This window comes from Saccostrea echinata, unplaced genomic scaffold (assembly GCF_033153115.1).
Source record: "Saccostrea echinata isolate AGI-Se365-2 ecotype Australia unplaced genomic scaffold, CSIRO_AGI_Sech_v1 ptg000025l, whole genome shotgun sequence".
Taxonomy (NCBI): domain Eukaryota; kingdom Metazoa; phylum Mollusca; class Bivalvia; order Ostreida; family Ostreidae; genus Saccostrea; species Saccostrea echinata.
The window spans coordinates 20313013-20333568 of NW_026889774.1; the positions used below are offsets into that span (position 1 = coordinate 20313013).

General features: G+C 32.9%; 2 protein-coding genes across 2 annotated transcripts; one reads left to right on the top strand and one right to left on the bottom strand.

Annotated features, from left to right (window-relative positions):
* Positions 1 to 212: 212 nt before the first annotated feature.
* On the bottom strand, positions 213 to 4205 carry LOC133192703 (delta(14)-sterol reductase LBR-like). Its single transcript, XM_061328698.1, has 7 exons — positions 4109 to 4205; positions 3502 to 3688; positions 3158 to 3352; positions 2680 to 3069; positions 990 to 1070; positions 764 to 886; positions 213 to 564 (listed from the first exon to the last, which is right to left on the bottom strand). Exons 1-7 carry the CDS (start codon positions 4187 to 4189, stop codon positions 404 to 406), a joined length of 1218 nt encoding a protein of 405 aa, XP_061184682.1. The 5' UTR covers positions 4190 to 4205; the 3' UTR covers positions 213 to 403.
* Positions 4206 to 12968: 8763 nt separating this feature from the next.
* On the top strand, positions 12969 to 15647 carry LOC133192119 (putative inhibitor of apoptosis). The gene is made up of 5 exons (XM_061327987.1): positions 12969 to 14112; positions 14406 to 14578; positions 14865 to 14967; positions 15152 to 15319; positions 15448 to 15647. The coding sequence occupies exons 1-5, from the start codon at positions 13215 to 13217 to the stop codon at positions 15642 to 15644; spliced, it is 1539 nt and encodes a 512-aa protein (XP_061183971.1). The 5' UTR covers positions 12969 to 13214; the 3' UTR covers positions 15645 to 15647.
* Positions 15648 to 20556: the final 4909 nt, after the last annotated feature.

A 20556-nucleotide genomic window follows, 5' to 3' on the forward strand; every position in this document is an offset into this window, starting at 1 on the left:
ATGCAAAAACAGAAGCATTCGATTTTGTCATGCCTAGATGAAGCAATAAAGCATTTACTGATGGTAAATCATTAAACTTGAATATTGATAAATGATTTGTTCATGGCATTAATAATTGAGCATGAACCTCAGATAAAACTATTTTCTTGTTTAAATCTAACATTACTGATTTAAAGTTGATTCAAAATTTATTTTGAATGTAATTTGCATAAAAATCATTCCAGGGTGTTAGAAGTTGAGAAGTATTTTCACTTCATATTAAGAGCCAGCCAGTAAAGTACATGTATGCTCATTCACTTTTCTACGGGTTTTATTTTTATCATCAGCACAGAAAAATGTAATTTTAAAATGTTTCAACAATGTATATAAAAACTGAGTTAACTCAGCTTGTGCTTCATTCAGTTTAGTATAGAAATGGAATGATTCTGTATCTAACAATCTGGCAGTATTTTTCCCAGTCTGCTCCATATTTTTCCTTGCATCCCTGACTGTCTCGTTTTTCCCTGTCAATCAACAGCAGTAATAGAAAGAAGAAAGACAGATAGGGCACCACATGTCCGAAACCTGTATACAAGCACAAAAAATATGCATTACTTTTCAAATTTTGCAATGAAGTAAAGTTCACACATTGACTTATTCGCTGCACTCAAAGATGGTCTATGTTGAACCTGAGTTAAACTGTATTATGTCAGTTTCATATTCATAATAATATTTTTTTTTAAAAATGAACCAATTTTTCTTCTGTTGCAGTAATAATGTTTACCTGTACATAAAGAGTAACTTAAAGATATTAACATATCCCCCAGGTAATTTGGATGTCTACACATTCCCCACCAACCCGAGATCAGCAGGCATTTTCCAGATTCTGTTGGCATTGTCTTCAAGTCTTGTAATAAAGAAAAAGAAATTACTTAACCTACAGAATTACTGAATATTTTAAGAATTATTCATATAGCAAGTGAATATGGCAGTTTCTGTTATATACCCACATGCCAATGCCGGGTCATCAGGATTCTGTCGGAATTTATTTTTCTCCAGATTGCTGGCTCTGTAAATCCAGTATCCAGTTGCTGTGTAATGGTACAAGATACATGACATTGTATAACAATGGTAGAATTATAAAATTTGTTAGTAATGACCAAGCGATTTTATTTTAATTTTTCACAGAGGCATCTGTTTAGAAATAAAGATCAAAGAGATTGAGCATATTATAGCTAAATTTACAATGGTTTCTACATACTCAGTGCCATTACAAATGTAGATGATTATTTTTATAGGTATGGTACTCAAATACAAGTTCTGAAGCTTATCAGACAGAAGTTTCAGCACATTTTTGGAGAATATTTATGGTAGTTCTTTCAGGCACTTTGAATGCTTTTTTATCGATCTTTTCTGATTATTGTTGGCTGTTCTACATATTTTAAGGTCACCTGAGTGACCTATTGCTATCTGTTTTTATCCAGAGTCATTTGTGTTTGTCGGTTGTAAACTTTTGGGGCCTGAGGGGAGGGGCTAATACCATCAAAATTAGTGCCATCTTTAAAAATCTTCTTTACTCCTTGACATCAAACAGTCATACTGTTAGCATGATTGTAATAAGCATTGAGCTCTACCATAATTTTGAAATTCATGGCCCTAGGGTCAGGAGTTCTTGTGTTAGGGTGGGGTTTCATGGATTATATAGTGAAAATGCTTTCATTCTTTGAAAAATATTCCTCTATGCTCCTGGGTATTAAGCAGATAAACTAAGTGCATGGTAATGATGAACAAGTGTGCCTCTTCCAAAATTGTGAATTTTGCGGTCAAATAAAAGGGTCCTGGGGTGGGGAAAGGGGGGTGTGGGGCTCTTGTGATTATTTTAGTGAAAATTCATAGATTCTTTAAATGTCTTCTTCTCTTCTCATGGGTATTAAGCAAACAAATAAAGTGCATAGTTATAATGAGCAAGGGTGCCTCTTTGAAAATTGTAAATTTCATGGCACCAGGGTCAATGATTCTGGTGTGAGGGGTTCTGGGGATGGATGGGTGGGTGGGTACTCAGCTATTGAGTATTAAGCAAACCAACAAAGTGCATAGTTATAATGAGCATAGATGCCTCTTTCAAAATTATGAAAACCTATTCAAATAGGTGTTATCACCTATTCATTTTGAAAAGGTGATACCATTTATTCGAATAAGCATCACCTATTCAAACTATATATGAAATAACAACTGCTCCCAAGACTATACATATACTGCCTACATTTACTCTATACATATGATTAAGAAAATAAACATTTTAGTGTCTTTATACATAAATTAATGACAAAGAGAAAGTAGAGAAATAAATCAATCAATCAATAAAAATAGTAAAACTGACTGAAAGTAAAATATGTATACCTTCACAGGGAATGATAACATATGGTGTATTAAATATTGTCTTAGTCTAAAACACAGGGGGAAAGGGCAGTCCGAATTTGGAAGTATATGTGCAGACTAATTAGACATTATTTTGTTGATCCCTGATCATCCTACTTCTCTTGCCTTTGGGCAACATAGCTTCATCTATCAGTATTTTACTTCTATGGATCCTTTAAAGTGTTGTATTATACTCAGGTGACCGTTAAAGCCCTTGGGCCTCTTGTATTTCTACACAAGGTTTTTCTATGTGCTAATTAATTTGTAGTTAGCAATTTTTACCGTAAATAACAAAGATTATAAGCAACGTCGTCCATGACGAAGAATATCCAGTTGTAGCCAAATATCTCGTTTGGGTACAAAATCCGAATGAAATCATTAGGAGCTGCATGGATATGTTGAATCCAAGACCTTCATGTACTATGTCACGTGACACAAGAATCCCCTCCTCAAACCAGAAGTAATCCAGTACATAAAACAACTGGATTAAAACTAACAGAACCAAGTTCGGAGAAACAGACATTTTTTTCTCTGCGAATGCCAGAATCAAGCTGACAAAGTTCATCAACATCCAACCAATGATTCCGCTACGGAACATGACATACTTCAAGTCAACTTGTCCAAAACGAGGATTCAGTTCTCTTCCAATGAACCAATCGTAAAACATGTGACCTTTATAAAAGACGATAAAGTTACGTATGTTGATGTTTATGGTATACATGCAGGCTTTGAAGACATTTAACAGTTTATTAGTTGGTACCTGTTTTCCCATTTGGATTCAGCTTCCAGTCTTCCACATACTCGGCCCTGAAGTATAATACACAACTCAGCAGAATACATGCTAGGATCCCGGATGTTAGCAGATGCAACATGTTCTTGATCAAGGTGTTAATGGGTAATCCAATGAAGAAGGCAACGATGAGACCAAGAAGATTTACGTCCAATACAAACAAAGCTGATGCAAGGGAAAAAGACAATGGGCAATTTCAGATTACATGTATATACGTACATGTAAATGTGTCTAAAAATACATGACATTATATGGATTGTAATAAATCTGATGTACATGCAGATTTATTACGGTCTATTACATATTAAGTTTACCATTCAGTCGATACTCCAATTTATTGCCTCCTTTTAGTGCTGGTCCATGGCCTTTTTTCCCAACTGGAACAGTATACAGAAAAATCTGTACCATGAACCATGCCATCAGCCAAAAGGAACTTGTCAAGTCGAGCCAGTGTCGGAAATCCAAACTAATTTTTGGAATCCGGAAAAGACTCCACTCACCCTGAAGTTATAACCAGGTTTCGTTAAAGGTACAAACACAAATCCTGAGTGTATGAAGAACTCAGTTTACGAGGTTATATTACAGATAAAACACATTCTGAGCTTAATTTTTTTTTTTGCCTAGCTCTAGAAAAAAATGCCTTATAACTAGTAGTTTAATTCGTGAATTTACGATCAGTGTCATAATATGGTAATCGATCAGTATGTTAATAAATAACATGCTTAGCCTTTCTTAAATATCTTATAGTTCGTAATGTTTACAATCACATAGTTTACAAACACATGCATGCATCTTAAGGTGATTTTTACTAAACATACCCAACACCGACAAATAATGATATTTTTTAGATCATCTTCATTATATCTGAAAAAAAAATGGTTGAGTGCCATATACGTGTGTTAGATTTTGTAACACTCTTACTGTGACACATTTTTCTGCCTGATAGTACGTCAAGCAGATGAAGAAGATGGACAGCCCAGCTGCACCCCAAGGTCCTCCCATTTCAAATTTCTTTCCATCTGTATCACAAAGATGATAAAAGATAAAAGACAATTAAGTAGATTAAACGATAAAATGCTTTCTTTGTTAGTATGCATATGGGAATTTACGTTGTAGCTGTTGCAGAAAAAATACATAACCAGCGTACGTAAGCGTAATTCCCTTACTAACAAAGAAAGACAATTTATTGTTTACTTATACATGTATTTATGTCTGTATAAATAATCATATAAAGTAGGTTTAAGTATATATTAAATATTGTGTTATTGCTAAGTATATCAATTTACAATGTATAAGGCCTGCCCCTAAAATAAAATTTTAATATTTTGATAGGTTGTGATCTAAGGAATAATTTATTATGATAGTATTTGTGGGGGGGGGGGGCACCCCTGCCTTAAGTCGAAAATCACAAAATAGGAAACCTGTTTTTGACTACCTGAGTAATCTTTATACCATCTATTTTCATAGCCAGAATATCTGGAATGGTATAAACGCTGATTATTAACACCGCGGGTACGTTTTTAGAGTCGTGGTTGAATCCACCTGAGTCTAATTGTGCTACTTTATTAACCGACCTGTTTTTATATTCCTTTGAAGCAGAATTTTTTCAAAACTTCTTCACGATAAGAAGAAAATTCTTGCTGAGGCTTTCCACTTAACATTTAGAAATATCGGCGACGTTTTAGCAGTTAACAATTATAGTTACTTTCATTCATATGTCGACTCGATATATCCCAGTGAACTCGAAATTAAAGGCACTAGAGTCTGTCACATTTATTTCATATTTGGATGTTTTACTGACTATAGACGACAGGCCCGTAGGAAGCAATTTCAGTTGGGGGGGGGGGGGGCACAACCAAACATTTTTCAGTTGACAGTTGAGGGGGCACTACCAAAAATTTAAAAATTTCCTGACAAGCAAAAAGAAAATCGACTACCAAAAATTCCTTGACAAGCAAAAAAAAAAAAAAAAAAAAAAAAAAGGTCATCAGACGTTTTTATTGAGGGGGCACAAGCATATAATATCTATGTTTACTATAGTAATCTATATATCGGCAAAATTATTGGGGGGGGGGGGCACGGCCCCCCGTGCCCCCCCCCCCCGGGTTCCTACGGCCATGGACGATAATGGCCAGTACATGTAGCTAAACTGTATGACAAAAGGGATGACTTTTCTTATAGCAACTTCCCTTGTAGCAATATTCCAACATCACCTGCATGTGGTGTTTATGTCTCCCAACTGATTCGATACACAAGAACATTCGATCTCTGAATACGATCAATTTTTAAACCGAGACAAGCTACTGACAAATAAGTTAATGTTACAACCCCGTTTAAGCCAACTTTTTGCAAATTAGAAACGGTCGTTATAATGACGTTGATTGTAAATACAACCTTATCGCTGGGTCGTATTAAATCTGACATGTTTCATACCATTTGTTAGGTCGACGTCATTACTTTTGTAATAAATTTTACCATGGAGTACTCATCTATCTGCATGATCAATAAATTGGGCTCACGGTGAGTGTGATCGGTCAACAGGGGATGCTTACTTCTCCCAGGCACCTGATTCCACCTCTGGTGTTTCGAGGGGTCCGTGTATATGTCCTGTCAACGATTAATATTCTCTGTGTTTATTGGATTTATGAGATTGATCACTGTCCGTTATCTTCACCGATTACATTTGATTGTTAATAGGCTGAAAACGGTGTAAAGAAGAATTTTGACCCGGGTTGAAAAATGTCCCGGGGTTATTTTTCAATGTTGAAAATTGAGATGGACAGTGTAGAATTCAGATCCTAGCTACCCAGTTGAAAATTGAGGCGTATCGTGGAAATTTGATCAAGAAACGGGGCCTAAATTCAACAGCATAAAATCTAATTAATCCGTATATGTATTATACACTGATGTTCCAATTAAGATTTATTCATTTAAAAATTATATATATTTGCATTAATATTTTACGAATTTATTTTTAAGATTAACATTTACATTTTCGATCCTGCCCAAGCAGTACTATAGATATTTTGCCAAATATCCTCGTGGGTAACTATAGAGACGAGAAAATCTAGAAAACACGATTTGTGTCAAATCTTGCACAAACCAAGCATATGATTGCTATTGTTTCAGAGATTGACCCAAACATTTTCAACGTCTTGTATGATAATATGCTGATTTTGAAATCAAAATTATGTCTCATTAAAAATATGTGTGAAAAGTAAATATTAAAAGAACACCTTAATAAGTCAATTTCATATTTTATTTTAAGTAATTCAACAATTTGAATCATGCATTTTTCCATCGTTGTGAGGATTGTATTTTTTTTTTTATATCAAAATGTCTGATTTTATTTTTTATCATCTCTACAAATTTTGAGAGGTCACACGAAGTCATGCGAAAATATGGAAATGACAACGGCACGACTCTTTTCTGAAAAGCGAAATAACTGACAAAAAAGTGACTGGTAGCCCTTTCCATTACATTTTTTCGTTCGATCGATCGACCGACTGATTTATTTATTTATTTGAAACAAAAATATTTTCATGGTTTAAAAAAAAAAATACCTATTCATTATTTGGGTGGGCTTTGGTGCATTTTGCACATTACTTTTCAAACATTGATTAAACAAAATGTAGCAGCATTAATTTGAATAGATGAATATTGAATTTATTTTGTTTCAAAAATATTTTCTCTTTCTCTCTCTCTCACCACCACCCCCATCCGACAGCGTTGGTTACTATATAATCTCAAAATATGATAATTTGAAAAAAAAAAATAGTAAAAAATAGAATACAACATTGTTTTATTTAAAGAGGTGTTGTCAAATTGATAACATAAAGAATAAATACATATAAAGATGCTGGCGAAAATCTTAATTTCATGTCAAATCAAGTCCAAACCATCCCCCTTTCCGTATCAATTCGCCTCCCGAGTGTTAAATTTCTTCCGATGCCTCCACACGGTATGAACTCTTAAACTAAACAGGACAATTGATCAAAATATTGGTGCTAAATACATACAAGTAACACTGTAAATCTGGTTATTTTTGTTGTACAATCTAGCCGTTCATTTGTCGCTTGTATAATAGCGGTATAATTGATATAGACAAAAATACAGGCATATACCGAATTTTGTTCCAATTTTGGGGAAAAAAGCTGAACCCATGCGAAACTTTCCTAGGTATTCAGTAAGCTGTATTCTAATACAGGTCCGAAAGGAGAGACGATAAAGGAGTCGTGTTCAGTTTAAATATAGTTGGAATGCTACAAGTTTGCTGATGTTAGTCCTATTTTTATGAAAAAACAATCTAAGGTACACTTCAGGATAAAAGAATTGACATATAACTAAAGAGTGAATGTTTTTCTTGAAAAAGTCAAGTTTCAATATTCATGCTGCTTGTTTATTTTCTACCGAACATGTATTTATGCCTGGATTTTTCAGCTTTGCGTTTTGAATCTAAAATTGATTGTTTGTGATTGTTTGCTATATAAAATTTAACTCCAAAATTGGCTTAAACGGCATATTTACCGAATAAGCACCATTTATGGCATGAATGTTGGCCTATAGGTCAGCCCCAGCACTGAGTTAAATTATGATATTTTGATAGGATGTGATCAAAGGAATTATTTATAATAGATTTTTAAAGGAACATGCCGTTGATAAAAGGCAAGAAACTGTATTTGACGACCTTGATCATATTTAGATGGGTATGTACTACTTTTTCATAGTACACATAGCTGGTAGCATAAATAGTACGACTGTATGGTTAATACGCTTTTATAAGAGCCGTGGTTCAAATCCACCTTGTGCCACACACTTTTACCGTTTTGAATTATCACCTTTTTTAAACGCCCAATAAAGGATCTTTTGCTTCAATTATCTATCTTATATGTAAATGCATATTCACTCTTGATATTAAAGGTAATAAAGATAAAATGCAAAACGTAAATTTTCTGTAAGTGAGTGAATTTTTCAAAAAAAAGACCAAACACATATTTTTCAACCTGTACTAAAAGTACAGGCAATGGGAATAAATTTATATGTCTTAGCATATGTCTTTTGATAGTGTCTAAATACTGCCAAATATCTCATTGATATCTCAAATCACAAAAAAGTTATGCCCAACAATGATGATAAAAATGTCGGGAGTGCAACGCCTTATTGTGACTTTTTAAAAATTCAATATTTTTTGAAGATCTAAGAAATAAAAAATAATGGTTTGTGGTGGAAATACTTTCCTGATAATATTCAAAGTATTGAGTTTTAAATGTAGACTGTAGCAACTTTTATTTGACCAAGTTGTGGCCATGGCTGATTATGAAAAAAAATGTTATACTATGTCAGGAGTGCAACAGAAAAAATGTAGTGTTGCCAAAAAACATTGATTTTAAAACTCTGAAAGACAAGTAAGTCAAAAAAGAATTTTTAAAGTGTAAAACAATAACTGATATACAATTCAATACGTAAAAATGTTATAAAAATCACAAGGAGCATTAATGAGAGTCAAGTATCTGTGCATACCCAATAATGTCAGGAGTGCAACATTTGATGTTTTGTTCCCCAGCATGAAAAAACATTTATCAGTATGATTCTCTTATTTTTATTTTGGAAAATAAAGACACGAAGACCATTTTTACCAAAAGGATTTATCAATTACAGGGTATGTCTGTGTTTCAGATCTATATTTCTATGGTCAGGATTGCAACACATTTTTTAAAAGATTCAAGTTATATGATGAAAAGGCTTCTAACCATGCTAAGATGTATTCTTTAATTAATAACTAATTTATTGACAGTTTTATTATTAAAATCCTTTTCTTATTCAACTTTATCAATTCAAATGTGCATTTACCTTTTCTTTGATTTTTTAAGAATGTGAAAAATAAGTACACTGAAAAATTGTTTTAAAGTTCAAGTAATTCCACCTCAACTTCACTAAAACAACTACATGTATGAACAACTAGAACAAGTTCTGATATAATTTTTGCTTCACAATTCTACTTTAAAGACTCCCTTAAAGAGCTTTTGGTCAGGAGTGCAACAAATATGTTAGAATTATTGCTGATCAAATATGAATAAATATAAAGAAAAAAAATGATGAGTAGAATGTTTCTAGTTGACCTCAGTTGCTTACAGTGTTTGTCCCTTTGAAGGAATATATATTTATAAAACATATTTTATCTTCTAAAGATATATTTTAGCAAGTTTTTTTTTACATAGATAGGGAATAATTCAAGATATAAAGCCTAGTTTAAATACTTTCATGTGTTTTAATTATGAAGTATTGGACTAAAATATTGCACAATTTCGTTACCACTTGATATTGCCAACACTTTATGAATTTTTGTGATTTTAATTTTTAATTTTACTGCAGTCAGGAGTGCAACAAAACTGTTTTATAATTATCAATGATCTTCATCTATCTTTACTAAAAATAAATTGAAAAAAATGTTTGATACTATTTGATGTTCAAAACATTATGCCTATTTACTAATTACAGACATTTTACAGTCAATTCAGAGAAAAGTTCTCATCCATTAACACATATTTTTAAATACAATGTATATATATTACACATTGCAAATAACCATGGTTTGAAGTCTTGAAAATATGAAAAACTTGCCGTAAAAGATAAAAAATATCAAAACAATGAACTGATTTACAAACTAAGAATGGGTTACTGTGTGTTGTGCACTCCCATCGTGTTCATAGTTAATGTATATCTTACATCAATGACATGTTTTAATTATTTCAATGGAAATGTTTTTGCAAGTAGGTTAGGGCTTAATAATAGAATATCACGATGCATTCTCTGCCTTCACTACTAGACATGAAGTCATAGTGGAAAACGACGTCAAGCCACTGCCTACTTGAGCTGATATGAGTAGGAGAGTACAACGAACATTACAGTTAAATTCATGTAAAATGTTTTAGTGCTATTTCAAAACTCGAGTGTCTTAATTGTATTTTTAAGTCTTAAATATTATATGTCTGAATATTTAAAAAATACATCGCTTTCTTACTTTTGATTGAAATTCAGCGTGTTCAAAATGTTTACGAAAAATATTCTTTTGAAATGAACTCTGTTTTATACCCTTGATTAAAGAAAAAAATTATGTGTGTATAAAAGATCCTGGCGAAGGCAATTAATGAGGATTAATTTAAGATCTTTTGTGAAAATCTATATAAGAGGAGTTTGTTCTCTAACTGAATCTTGCTTGGGAAATATGTGTAATGGCTTTGTTTTAATACAGATTACGATATTGTGTGGAAATGTGTCAGTAAGTTGAACTTCTCATGAAATATTTTGTACCAAAGTAATACTATGACTTTTCCCAAGCACATTTCGGGTACACAGGGATACTATGAGTTTATTTATATAATAAACTGTTAATAATAATTGTGTTAATCGGCAGCGCCAAAGCGATTTATGTGAGGTACATGTACTTTAAAAACAAAATTATAAATGACCGTCACGTGATCAAAAAGTCATGTGATATCATACCAAATTTGTCAATATATAGCCGAGGGAACCCTCTATATAGATAGCTGTCTTTAAGTACATATCTTACAAAATCAAAACCGACCACACAATGCAATATTATATTTTGAACACATTTTAAATTTAAACCTTCGAAGAACCTTAACATAGCAGCGATGTAAACAGATAAATTCATATGTAGGAAATTAACAATTACAATGAAAAGTAAAATGAAGAAAAATATCAAGTAACATTTGGAGATATCGAACTCAAAAAGTTTTCTATGATAATGACTCCCCATCTCTACATACTACATGCATTGTTTAGGACTAAACCTATACTTGAGAAGCGAATTACTACATGAATGTAGCCTAAAGTCATCAATTGACGGGAACGGAAAACAATAAGATTTTTGTAGGATAAAACCAATCCTGCCTTTTTTTTTTTTTTTTTTTTTTTTGAAGAGTAACTTTTGAAAGTGATAAATGTAAAGATACAAATAAATTATATCATTATCACCTGCATATAGTGTTTATGCCTCCCAGCTGATTCGATACGCAAGAGCATGTTCTACGTACGAACAATTTCTAAAACGAGACAAGGATATCAACAGTCTCGTTTAAAGTCAACATTTCGCAAATTCTATGGTCGATACAATGACCTTGTTAGCAAATACATTCTATCATTAAGTCGAATGTTGACTGACGTTTTTCATACAAATTGATTGGCCATTATTTTCACGCTGAATTGTCTACAGTTTTTTTTTTACCGTTTGCCCGATCACACGGCGGGTGTGGCAGGGCGACAGGGGGATGCTTACTCCTCCATGGCACCTGAACCAACCTCTGATGTTTCTGGAGGTCCATGTTTGTTCTCCTCCCAATTTTATCGTTCAAATGGCCTTTTGAGCTTGATTTTATATTTCCTCATGTACTCAACATCCAGATCGAGCACAATTAAGATAAAACACTGTATTTAGGGTCTATACACATGTATTAAACAGGGTCAATTTTCAATTTACGCGTATAGGTCGTTAGTACTTAGAAAAATAATAAGCAAGGTGTTAAAAAATGACCCCGAGTATGAATTCCACAACTCTTGGTCTCAATTTTCAACGGAGGAAAAGCACATCAAATCCATATTCAACGTTGAAAAATGAACCCCCAGCCAATTTTCTACCCGGGTAATCGGTTTTCAAAAAATAAGGAGGAAATATTAAGTGAATGTATATATAAACAATAAAATGTTTTAATTTTCTTTGTTTATACTGGGATCAGCAGTGGAAAACGTAGCAGAAAATATTTTCATTACCCGCTTACCCGGTTTATATTTTTTTTTTCTGCAATATTGCAACCATTCGTGCCCGTTTTTATAAACAAGCAAAGAAAAAAATCGTTTTCTAAATCTGGTTATCAAATTTTGAATGCAGTGTCAACAAGTCAAAGTATTCACCACTGGTTTTAACTGGTTCATACAGGGTTGTTCGATTTAGAATGAGATAAATATGCAATTTTATATATGTTGTGTTGTATAGTAGTAAATGTAGTGGCTTTTATAAACGTATATAGTCAATTTCTCAGTGATATGCTGTACATTCATTTACATTGTCGAAAAATAATTCTCCGACACACACTTGGACCGGGGGGGGGGGGGGGGTCACTATCCATAAATCGAGTGCCTGTGGACAAGATCTTAAATAGCAGCTACGTACAGGGCAGAAAGGATGGGAAACGTATGCTCTTTTCCTACATCCCAACCCATTTAGCCAAATATGTTACCAAATGAGATCTATCGTACGATTTTCCTAAGAATTTCAAATTGATAAAATCAATTACACTAATAATATACTAAGAATACCCCCCCCCCTCCCCTGATTTGGTATATGAGGTTACTCTGTTCACGTTTGCTTACCTTTAGAGGACATATTTGCCAGGCAATTTTGATATTTTATCTAAATTTTGTCCTTGAGATAAGGTGAATAAAAATTAGGCCGGTATATTACAAACGAAAATTTATTCCTTTTCAGTTATTTAACTAATTCTAAGTATGAAAACACAACTATTTTACGTTGTAGCAGTTATTTATTTACTATGTTTTTTTCCCTTCTTCTTGTTTACATTAGATATGTCAAGTGCGTATTTACGTACGATGATGACACACATAAGCGTGACCTATTAAACTTGTTTATGAAATCAAGTTGTTTTCATCCGGTACGCCACCTATATCCGGAATGTTCTAGATTTACTTGTTATATAAGCACCGATTTTTGTCAATTAAGCGCAGACTTTAGAATAGAACGACGAAGAAAGCAGCTAGTTCGCAAACTGTAAATTCCATAACATTAGCTTGAAAAGTTGATACATTCTAATTGTTTACTTCTCGAGAAAAACGTGAAGCGGGAAATTACGAAAGGGTTATTCTTGTGATTGAAGTGCAAATCGATCATTCCTAAAGTTTGAATTGCAAATTTGGAACAACATTGAAACGTGAATAAATTCTGTGAATGGAATAGGACAAACCTCGCCAAACGATAAAACTACTGTTGGACATGTTGAAAGAGTTTCCGGAAAACAACAATAATAACGATTTGAATACAGTGACGATTAGCAAACACAGAGATTACACAAATATTGATACAGGGACTGCAAATCCTTGTAACAGTTACCATTCAAGCACATCAACTGTGTGTCCTGTCACCGAACTTTCGATGTATTATGAGGAGTGTGCTAAAAATCCAGAAATGGATGTTTCCGAGAGGATGAAGTTTGAAATCATTAGATACTCGACATTTAGCACTTTAAAGGACTGCCCAATTGCTTTCATGAAACTATCTAAAGCAGGATTCTACTACGATACTGCTGCAGAAGTCATTACATGTTTTCAGTGTGGTTATATTTACAGTAATATCCAGTCAAACGACGACCCCATGGAAATCCACTTCAGGAATTCACCTAACTGTGATTTCGTTCAAAAGAATTATGATGCTAGTCATTTAGCTTCAAGCGAAGCCAGAGCAGAGAGTACTCATTATTCAAATAGCGAAGGGGCCAGTGGTGGACCATCGGACATTCATCAATCAAACTCCTACCTAAGAGGAAATGCTTCTCAAAGTGATCAAAGTCGAACACAGACAGAGGAAGTACTGCAATCTTCTAAAACAGAAAACCAGTCTGTAGTTTCTGAGAATAACTATCCAAACAACACCAGTTCTTCTAACAACATATCTGCCTGCTTGACACAAATACCATCTCATTCAGCATCTAGTCATACATCAGGTCAGCCAAAAAAGGCCAAGGAAATATTCAAAGACCTCGGAATTTGCGTTGAAAAGCCCAAATATCCAAAGTATTCTATCTTAGCTACAAGAATGACATCTTTCAAGAATTGGCCCATATCAAATATTGTAAGTCCCGAGGACCTATCCAAAGCTGGCTTTTACTACAATGGTAAGAAAAAAATGTCTCTATGTAGTCCAAATTGTTAAAAAGTACTCGACTTTTGTTGATTAATTAATAACAAAAAATTAGGTCGAAAGAAGATTATTTTCCAGCTATGAAGTTGAGCAGAGATGCAGTCAGAGATTTCAAATATAATTTAAAGTAAGTGACTACCAAAGAAGAGAAATTAACTGATGGCTGCATCTATAAGTATGTCTAATCTGACCAATGGTAAACTTCTGTTCTTTTTTCATTTCATCATGTGTTAAAATCTTAATATTTTTTTGATTTTTTTTAAATAGGATTAAATGACACCGTCTGCTGCTTCTTCTGCGGCGGGAAACTGGCAGAGTGGGAACGGGGAGATGATCCTTGGATTGAGCATGCGCATTGGTTTCCCAACTGTGAATTTGTAAAACTGTGTAAAGGTGACAGTTCCCTCAATCATGAGCAAGATAAAAAAGAAGAGTTAATGGTGAGTACCTTCAAAATAATTACGGTTAAAAAATGGTTGAAAGAACATGAAAATTTGAGGAATATTAAAACCTTTTATTTATATCAGATAAAATACATACAATGTATTTTATCTGACAGATTTTATAGTGTGCACAGTGACGCGTTTTACGCTACACATAATTAAGAGGAATTGTACACAATGAGAAATCTGAATTGAAATATATGGCTTAAGAAATGAAAAAAAGAATTAAGAACTTTTTATTACTTTCTTGCTCTGAAGTAATGTGTTTATTCTGATTGCACAGCAACCTGAAGATCCATTCCAGTCTATTGCTTTCCAAAGTGTGATGGAAATGGGATACAGCAAAGAACAGATCAAGACGGTTTATAACAAAATAGAAAACAGAGGTAATAAAAATAGCCTTGTGTTAAAAAATGGAAAAGTCCTTGAAAATGATCTGAAGTTTTGAATTTGTGATAATATATGACATAAATGTATGTTATCTTTTTTTTGTAACACTAATTACTTTTGTTACGTACTGTGTGAGCTAACTAATTTTGGTGCAATGCTAAGAGATAATTTACATTGTAGAAAACATGTCTGCAGCGCAGCTGTTAGAATTATTATTGGATGCAGAGGATCAGGAATTAGAAAAGAACCAGTCTTCACAGAAATATCAGATTCAAGAGGAAGGAGCAAAATACAATGAAGAAAAACAACACAAAAAGCAGGAGGGAGCTGATGAATCAAACAAACTTGGTATATAAATATTTGTGTATGAATAAAATATGTGTATCTAATTAAAGTTAAAGCATACAATTTTTAAACCATAAAATTTGTTCTTAATTCCAGTCATTCAAGAAATATTTTTAAACTTATCTTTGCAGATCTGAAGACACTAGTTTCAGAATACGAAGAATTGAAAGGACAGACTACCTGTAAGGTTTGCTTGGATGAAGATGCCACCGTCGTTTTCTTGCCCTGTGGTCATATGTGTACCTGTGTCAACTGCGCACCTGCCATGCGCAAGTGTCCGATTTGTCGATCCTTTGTGAAAGGAACAGTAAAAGCTATATTAAGCTGAAGATACACAGTAAAAGTATCTGTTATAGTAATTATGAGTGCCAAAAAGAATCCAGCATAATCTTTTATATTTTTTATACATTCAAGTTGAGTTTCATCTTATTCTATGAATAGAAGATCTTTGTACATTATTAATTATGTTATGTTATATTTGTTTTCATTTATGAAAATTATTTTATTTATCTTACTTTTTGAAATTGTTGAGATTATATTTTTTGCAATAAGTATATGCTGTATGTGAGTGTCCAATTAATAATCTTTTTAACTGTTAAAGGTTACTTTAACAGTAAATATTTACTTGTGTAATTGTTGATAAATTTGTATTATGAAACTTGCAATGTCTAGAAATTCAATTCCATGTGCTTGATTTACTGATATTTTTGAATACTTATTTTTTCTAGCAATTTAAAATGATAAAGCTTATTTTACATTGTATTATCTACAATACCACTAAACTTGTTTTTTTTAAATTGTTATTTTTTATTTTACAAATAAACTGAGGAGAAAAAATAAATTTTGTTATGGTCAAACGGTTGCTTCCAAACTTATTCAATTATAAACAAACCTTACAGTGCCCTGATATTGAACATCTAAAACAAATCCTTTTAAGTGTTCTTCTTTTTTATTCAACTATAGATAGTTTTAGATAGATTTTAGCCAGAGTTATTTCCCGTTGGTCGCCATATTGGAGGTGTACAAGCCTGAATTCCTTCATTATTCAACTAATTTAAACTTGTCATACTGGGCAATTGGGTGAAGATAACACAATTTTTCTTATGAATTCATGTGAACACAGGCTTCCTTTAGCTTGTAATTTTAGTACATGTATTTTAAAGATTTTTGCCCTTATATTTCTGCCTTAAAGTTTAAAATTGGTTGCTCAAAGAGGAAAATTCGCTCGTTGGACCAATATGGCGGCCAATGGGAAATAACTCTTGCTAAATTCAGGCCTATCGAAAACTATCTATAGTCCCGCTGGACATGTCATTAACCGTGATGTTAATATAGTTGAAAATGACGACCTAAAAGCGATCATCTTAAAAGGTCCTAAATAGAGGGAGCATCAATGTTTCAATTGGCGATAGAACATTTCCATTATGAATTCAGTCGAAGATTATGCCAGGTGTTGGGTTAAATATGAAGAGGAAGACCTGAACACTTTGTCAGAATGGATTAAGTGTTTTAGAAATACATGCATATGAAAGAATCATATGAGAAAGTTAAAAGGCAATATGCATACCATCTATCCTTCTGTTTTCGCTAAATTGAAGATGATAAAAGAATCAGTCTATATGAACTATATTTTATGATTCCAGCAGACAAGTCTTGTAACAATATCGTTTATTTTTAAGGCTCATTATTATAACTGTATTTCAGAAGAATTCTAATTCTAGGTCTGCTTTTTCACGTTACTCACTTTTGAAAAAATAGTGATTTTAAATTTTCTTAAAGTTCTTTGGAGTTTTTGAGAATCCACATCTAAAATATGCTGTAGAAAATACGTCTGAAGTCGTGAGGAATGATTGTATAAAGTGTAGAAAGGTAGTACTTTTTCACGTCACTCACTTTTGAAAAAAAATAGTGATTTTAAATTTTTTAAAGTTCTTTGGAGTTTTTGAGAATCCACATCTGATTTACACCACCACTAAAATATGCTGTAGAATAATATGTCTAAAGTTCCTCCTTTATAGCAGCTATTCTTTGTAAGGAGTAAATCGGAGCTTGTTGGAGCATTTGCTGGACTCAGCAATGTATCTTGTTTGTAAGGATTTTTTTTTTATATAAAATTAAGTACATAATACAGTACTGGTAGGGTGGCTCGAACTCACCTTCGTTGACTGGAAAGTTAAAAGGATGAAAGACTGAAATGTGATGTAAGCATTTCATTCTTAGAAAGTGAACCGTGAGTATAAGTAAGTCCATACAAACAAAATACATTGCTGGGTCCAGCAAATGCTCCAACAAGCCCCCATCTTTACTCCTTACAAAAAATAGCTGCTATAAAGGAGGAACTTTAGACATATTATTCTACAGCATATTTTAGTGGTGGTGTAAATCAGATGTGGATTCTCAAAAACTCCAAAGAACTTTAAAAAATTTAAAATCACTATTTTTTTTCAAAAGTGAGTGACGTGAAAAAGTACTACCTTTCTACACTTTATACAATCATTCCTCACGACGAATTAAAAACTAGGTTTTTTGATATCATAGACAACTGCTTCTTCAACAAAAATGGAACTGGGAAACTTTTAAATCTTGTGTTTGGTCAACAACAAAATTACCTTGTTAAAAATCACTCTGATTTTACACACAAGTTACTCTGAAGTTGATATTAAAATCATGTTGGAGTTCTTTATTGACAACGTCATTGTAGTCTTTGGAGACCAGGTCTTCCAACAAACTGTTGAAAATCCGATGGGCACTTATTGTGCTTCTTTATTAACCGACCTGTTTTTATATTTCTATGAACCAGAATTTATTCAAAAACTTAAACATGGGAAGATGGAAACACTTGCTATGGTCTTCAACTTGACATTTAGATATATCGACAACGTTTTATCAATTAACAATAGTTACTTTCATTCATATGTCCACTCGATAGATACCAAAGAGTATCCACGTCTCATTCATATATGGATGATTTTAGTGGCTACAGACGAAAAGGGACACCTAACAACTTGTATGACAAGCGAGATGACTTCAGCTTTTTCACCCACAACTTTTCTTATTTATCTAGTATTATTATATAGTTTATTTATAGTCTCTATATAATCTATACAAACGCAAACAGTTCATAACACTACATATTCACTGGTTTTGAAGCAGTATTCACCGGAGGGTCGGTGCGCGTGCAGCAGCATTGTGACGTCACAATCAGCACCTCAAACAACGTTGTAAACAATGGTTGCAACGACCGGAGCCAGCCGTGTTTCTGAGCAGGAAAAACATTAGCCAAGCCTATCGCAGGGTTATTTTCTAAACATTTCGATGTCTTACAAACAGCAAAAGGAAAACACGGAAGTTATAATTTGCAATCTGGACATTTTTTTTTAATTTTTCTACGACAGAAGTTCGCAAATGGAAGTGGTATCATCATGCAGCCTTCAATGTCTTATTTATTCAAATCCGGACTATATAAACTATATAATAAAACAATTATGGACTCTTTCGGTGGTGAATATGGTTTGTTATAATAATAAACCATATTCACCACCGAAAGAGTCCATAATTGTATAATATTCCGCTATCACCTGGATATGATGTTTATGTCTCCCAGCTTAAGAGATATTCAAGAGCATGATGTAAGTACGATCAATTTTTAAACCGAGGCAGGCCTCTGCCATATAAGCCGATGTTACAGGGATTTGAAAGTCAGCATTTCGTAAATTCTTGGTCGGTATAATGACTTTTTTAGCAAATATAAAGTATCATTGGGTCGTATTTTGGCTGACATGTTTCATACCAATTGTTAGGCCCTTGTTTTTATACTAAATTTGACTACGGAATATTCCGTTTACCAGATCAATTCATAGGGTTTACGGCGGGTTTGGCGGGTTTACAAGGGATGCTTACTTCTCCTAGGCACCTGATCCCACCTCTGGAATTTCTGGGGGTCCGTGTTTTATGCCCTGCTCACAGATTTGTATTTTTATAGATTTTTTTTTAGATTGATCATTATTTTCACTTTTTTTTATTATGTATCTAAGTATGTACACTTGTTTGTTCTTATGTTTTTAAAAATATTTGTAAAAAAAATAGTCTTTGTGCACAATATCCCACTTTCTGTTGGAATCCCTCTACTATATACCACTTGCAGACTGAGTATTTTATAGTATTATGCCGGGGGATTCTTTCTCTAATGCAAAATGTAGAACATTTTAAAGTTATTCAAGTTTTCTTAAACGAATGTGGTCGATTTTTCTAAAATATCTTAGTTTTCACAAGAATTACATTTTGCCTATCAGAAATTAAACTTCACTGAATTTTAGTTTTTTGACACTACTAATGTATTTGTAGTAGACCAAATCATTGGACTTATATAATGACAGTGTTATAAAATTATATGCAAGAAGAGGACTCTCTGAGTTATAGAACTTATGTCTTATCCTTAACGATTTTGTAAAAAAAAAAAATATGTTCAATTCAATTCATGGTATTATTGCTTTCAGTTTCACCTGAAGGCCAACTTTGGTATATATATATATAGGAGATATCTTTGAAAAGATGAAATTGGCAAAGTTCGCAAAGATAGTTTCATCTAGGTACTATAAGAATTCAAAGGCATTAATAGGCAGATATAACCAAAGAAATAAGAGATTAATGGGTTTTTTTCCAAAACTATACAAATAGTTTACATTGCTCATTCGAGAATTTCATATCAAATTTTCTACTGCTATTTCTTTTTTTTTTTTCTAAAGTTATTTTGTTTTCTCGAATTTTCCTTCCCAGCATATAGTAGTCGTGTCTGTTGGAATTCTTGGTTAATCATCCTATTTTCATGTATTCTTTTTTTCCCGATCAAATCAAAAAGTCGGTTTTGAAAATTAATACCTTATGTCTATTATTTATCCTTTTTCAATGTTTACTTAAAAAAACACAGAAAAATATGTTCTTAATCTTTATTCTATGGCACAGTATACAGGCATGAAATAATAAAATAATTGAGAAAATACGTTCAACAATATGGTGAATCTACGTCTTAAAGATCTATAGCATCCATCTACAGTGTATCTTAGTGTATTGAATTAAAACATTAGCAAAATTTTGTATTAGAAAACTCTTCATTCGACAATTAAAACAACGTGTTGCGCAAGTAAGACAAAAAAGATTGAAAATGATTATTCCACAGTGAAAACTGAGAGATATTTATTGAAGTGGTGAAGATCATGAGGTCTGTAACAGAGTTGAAGGGC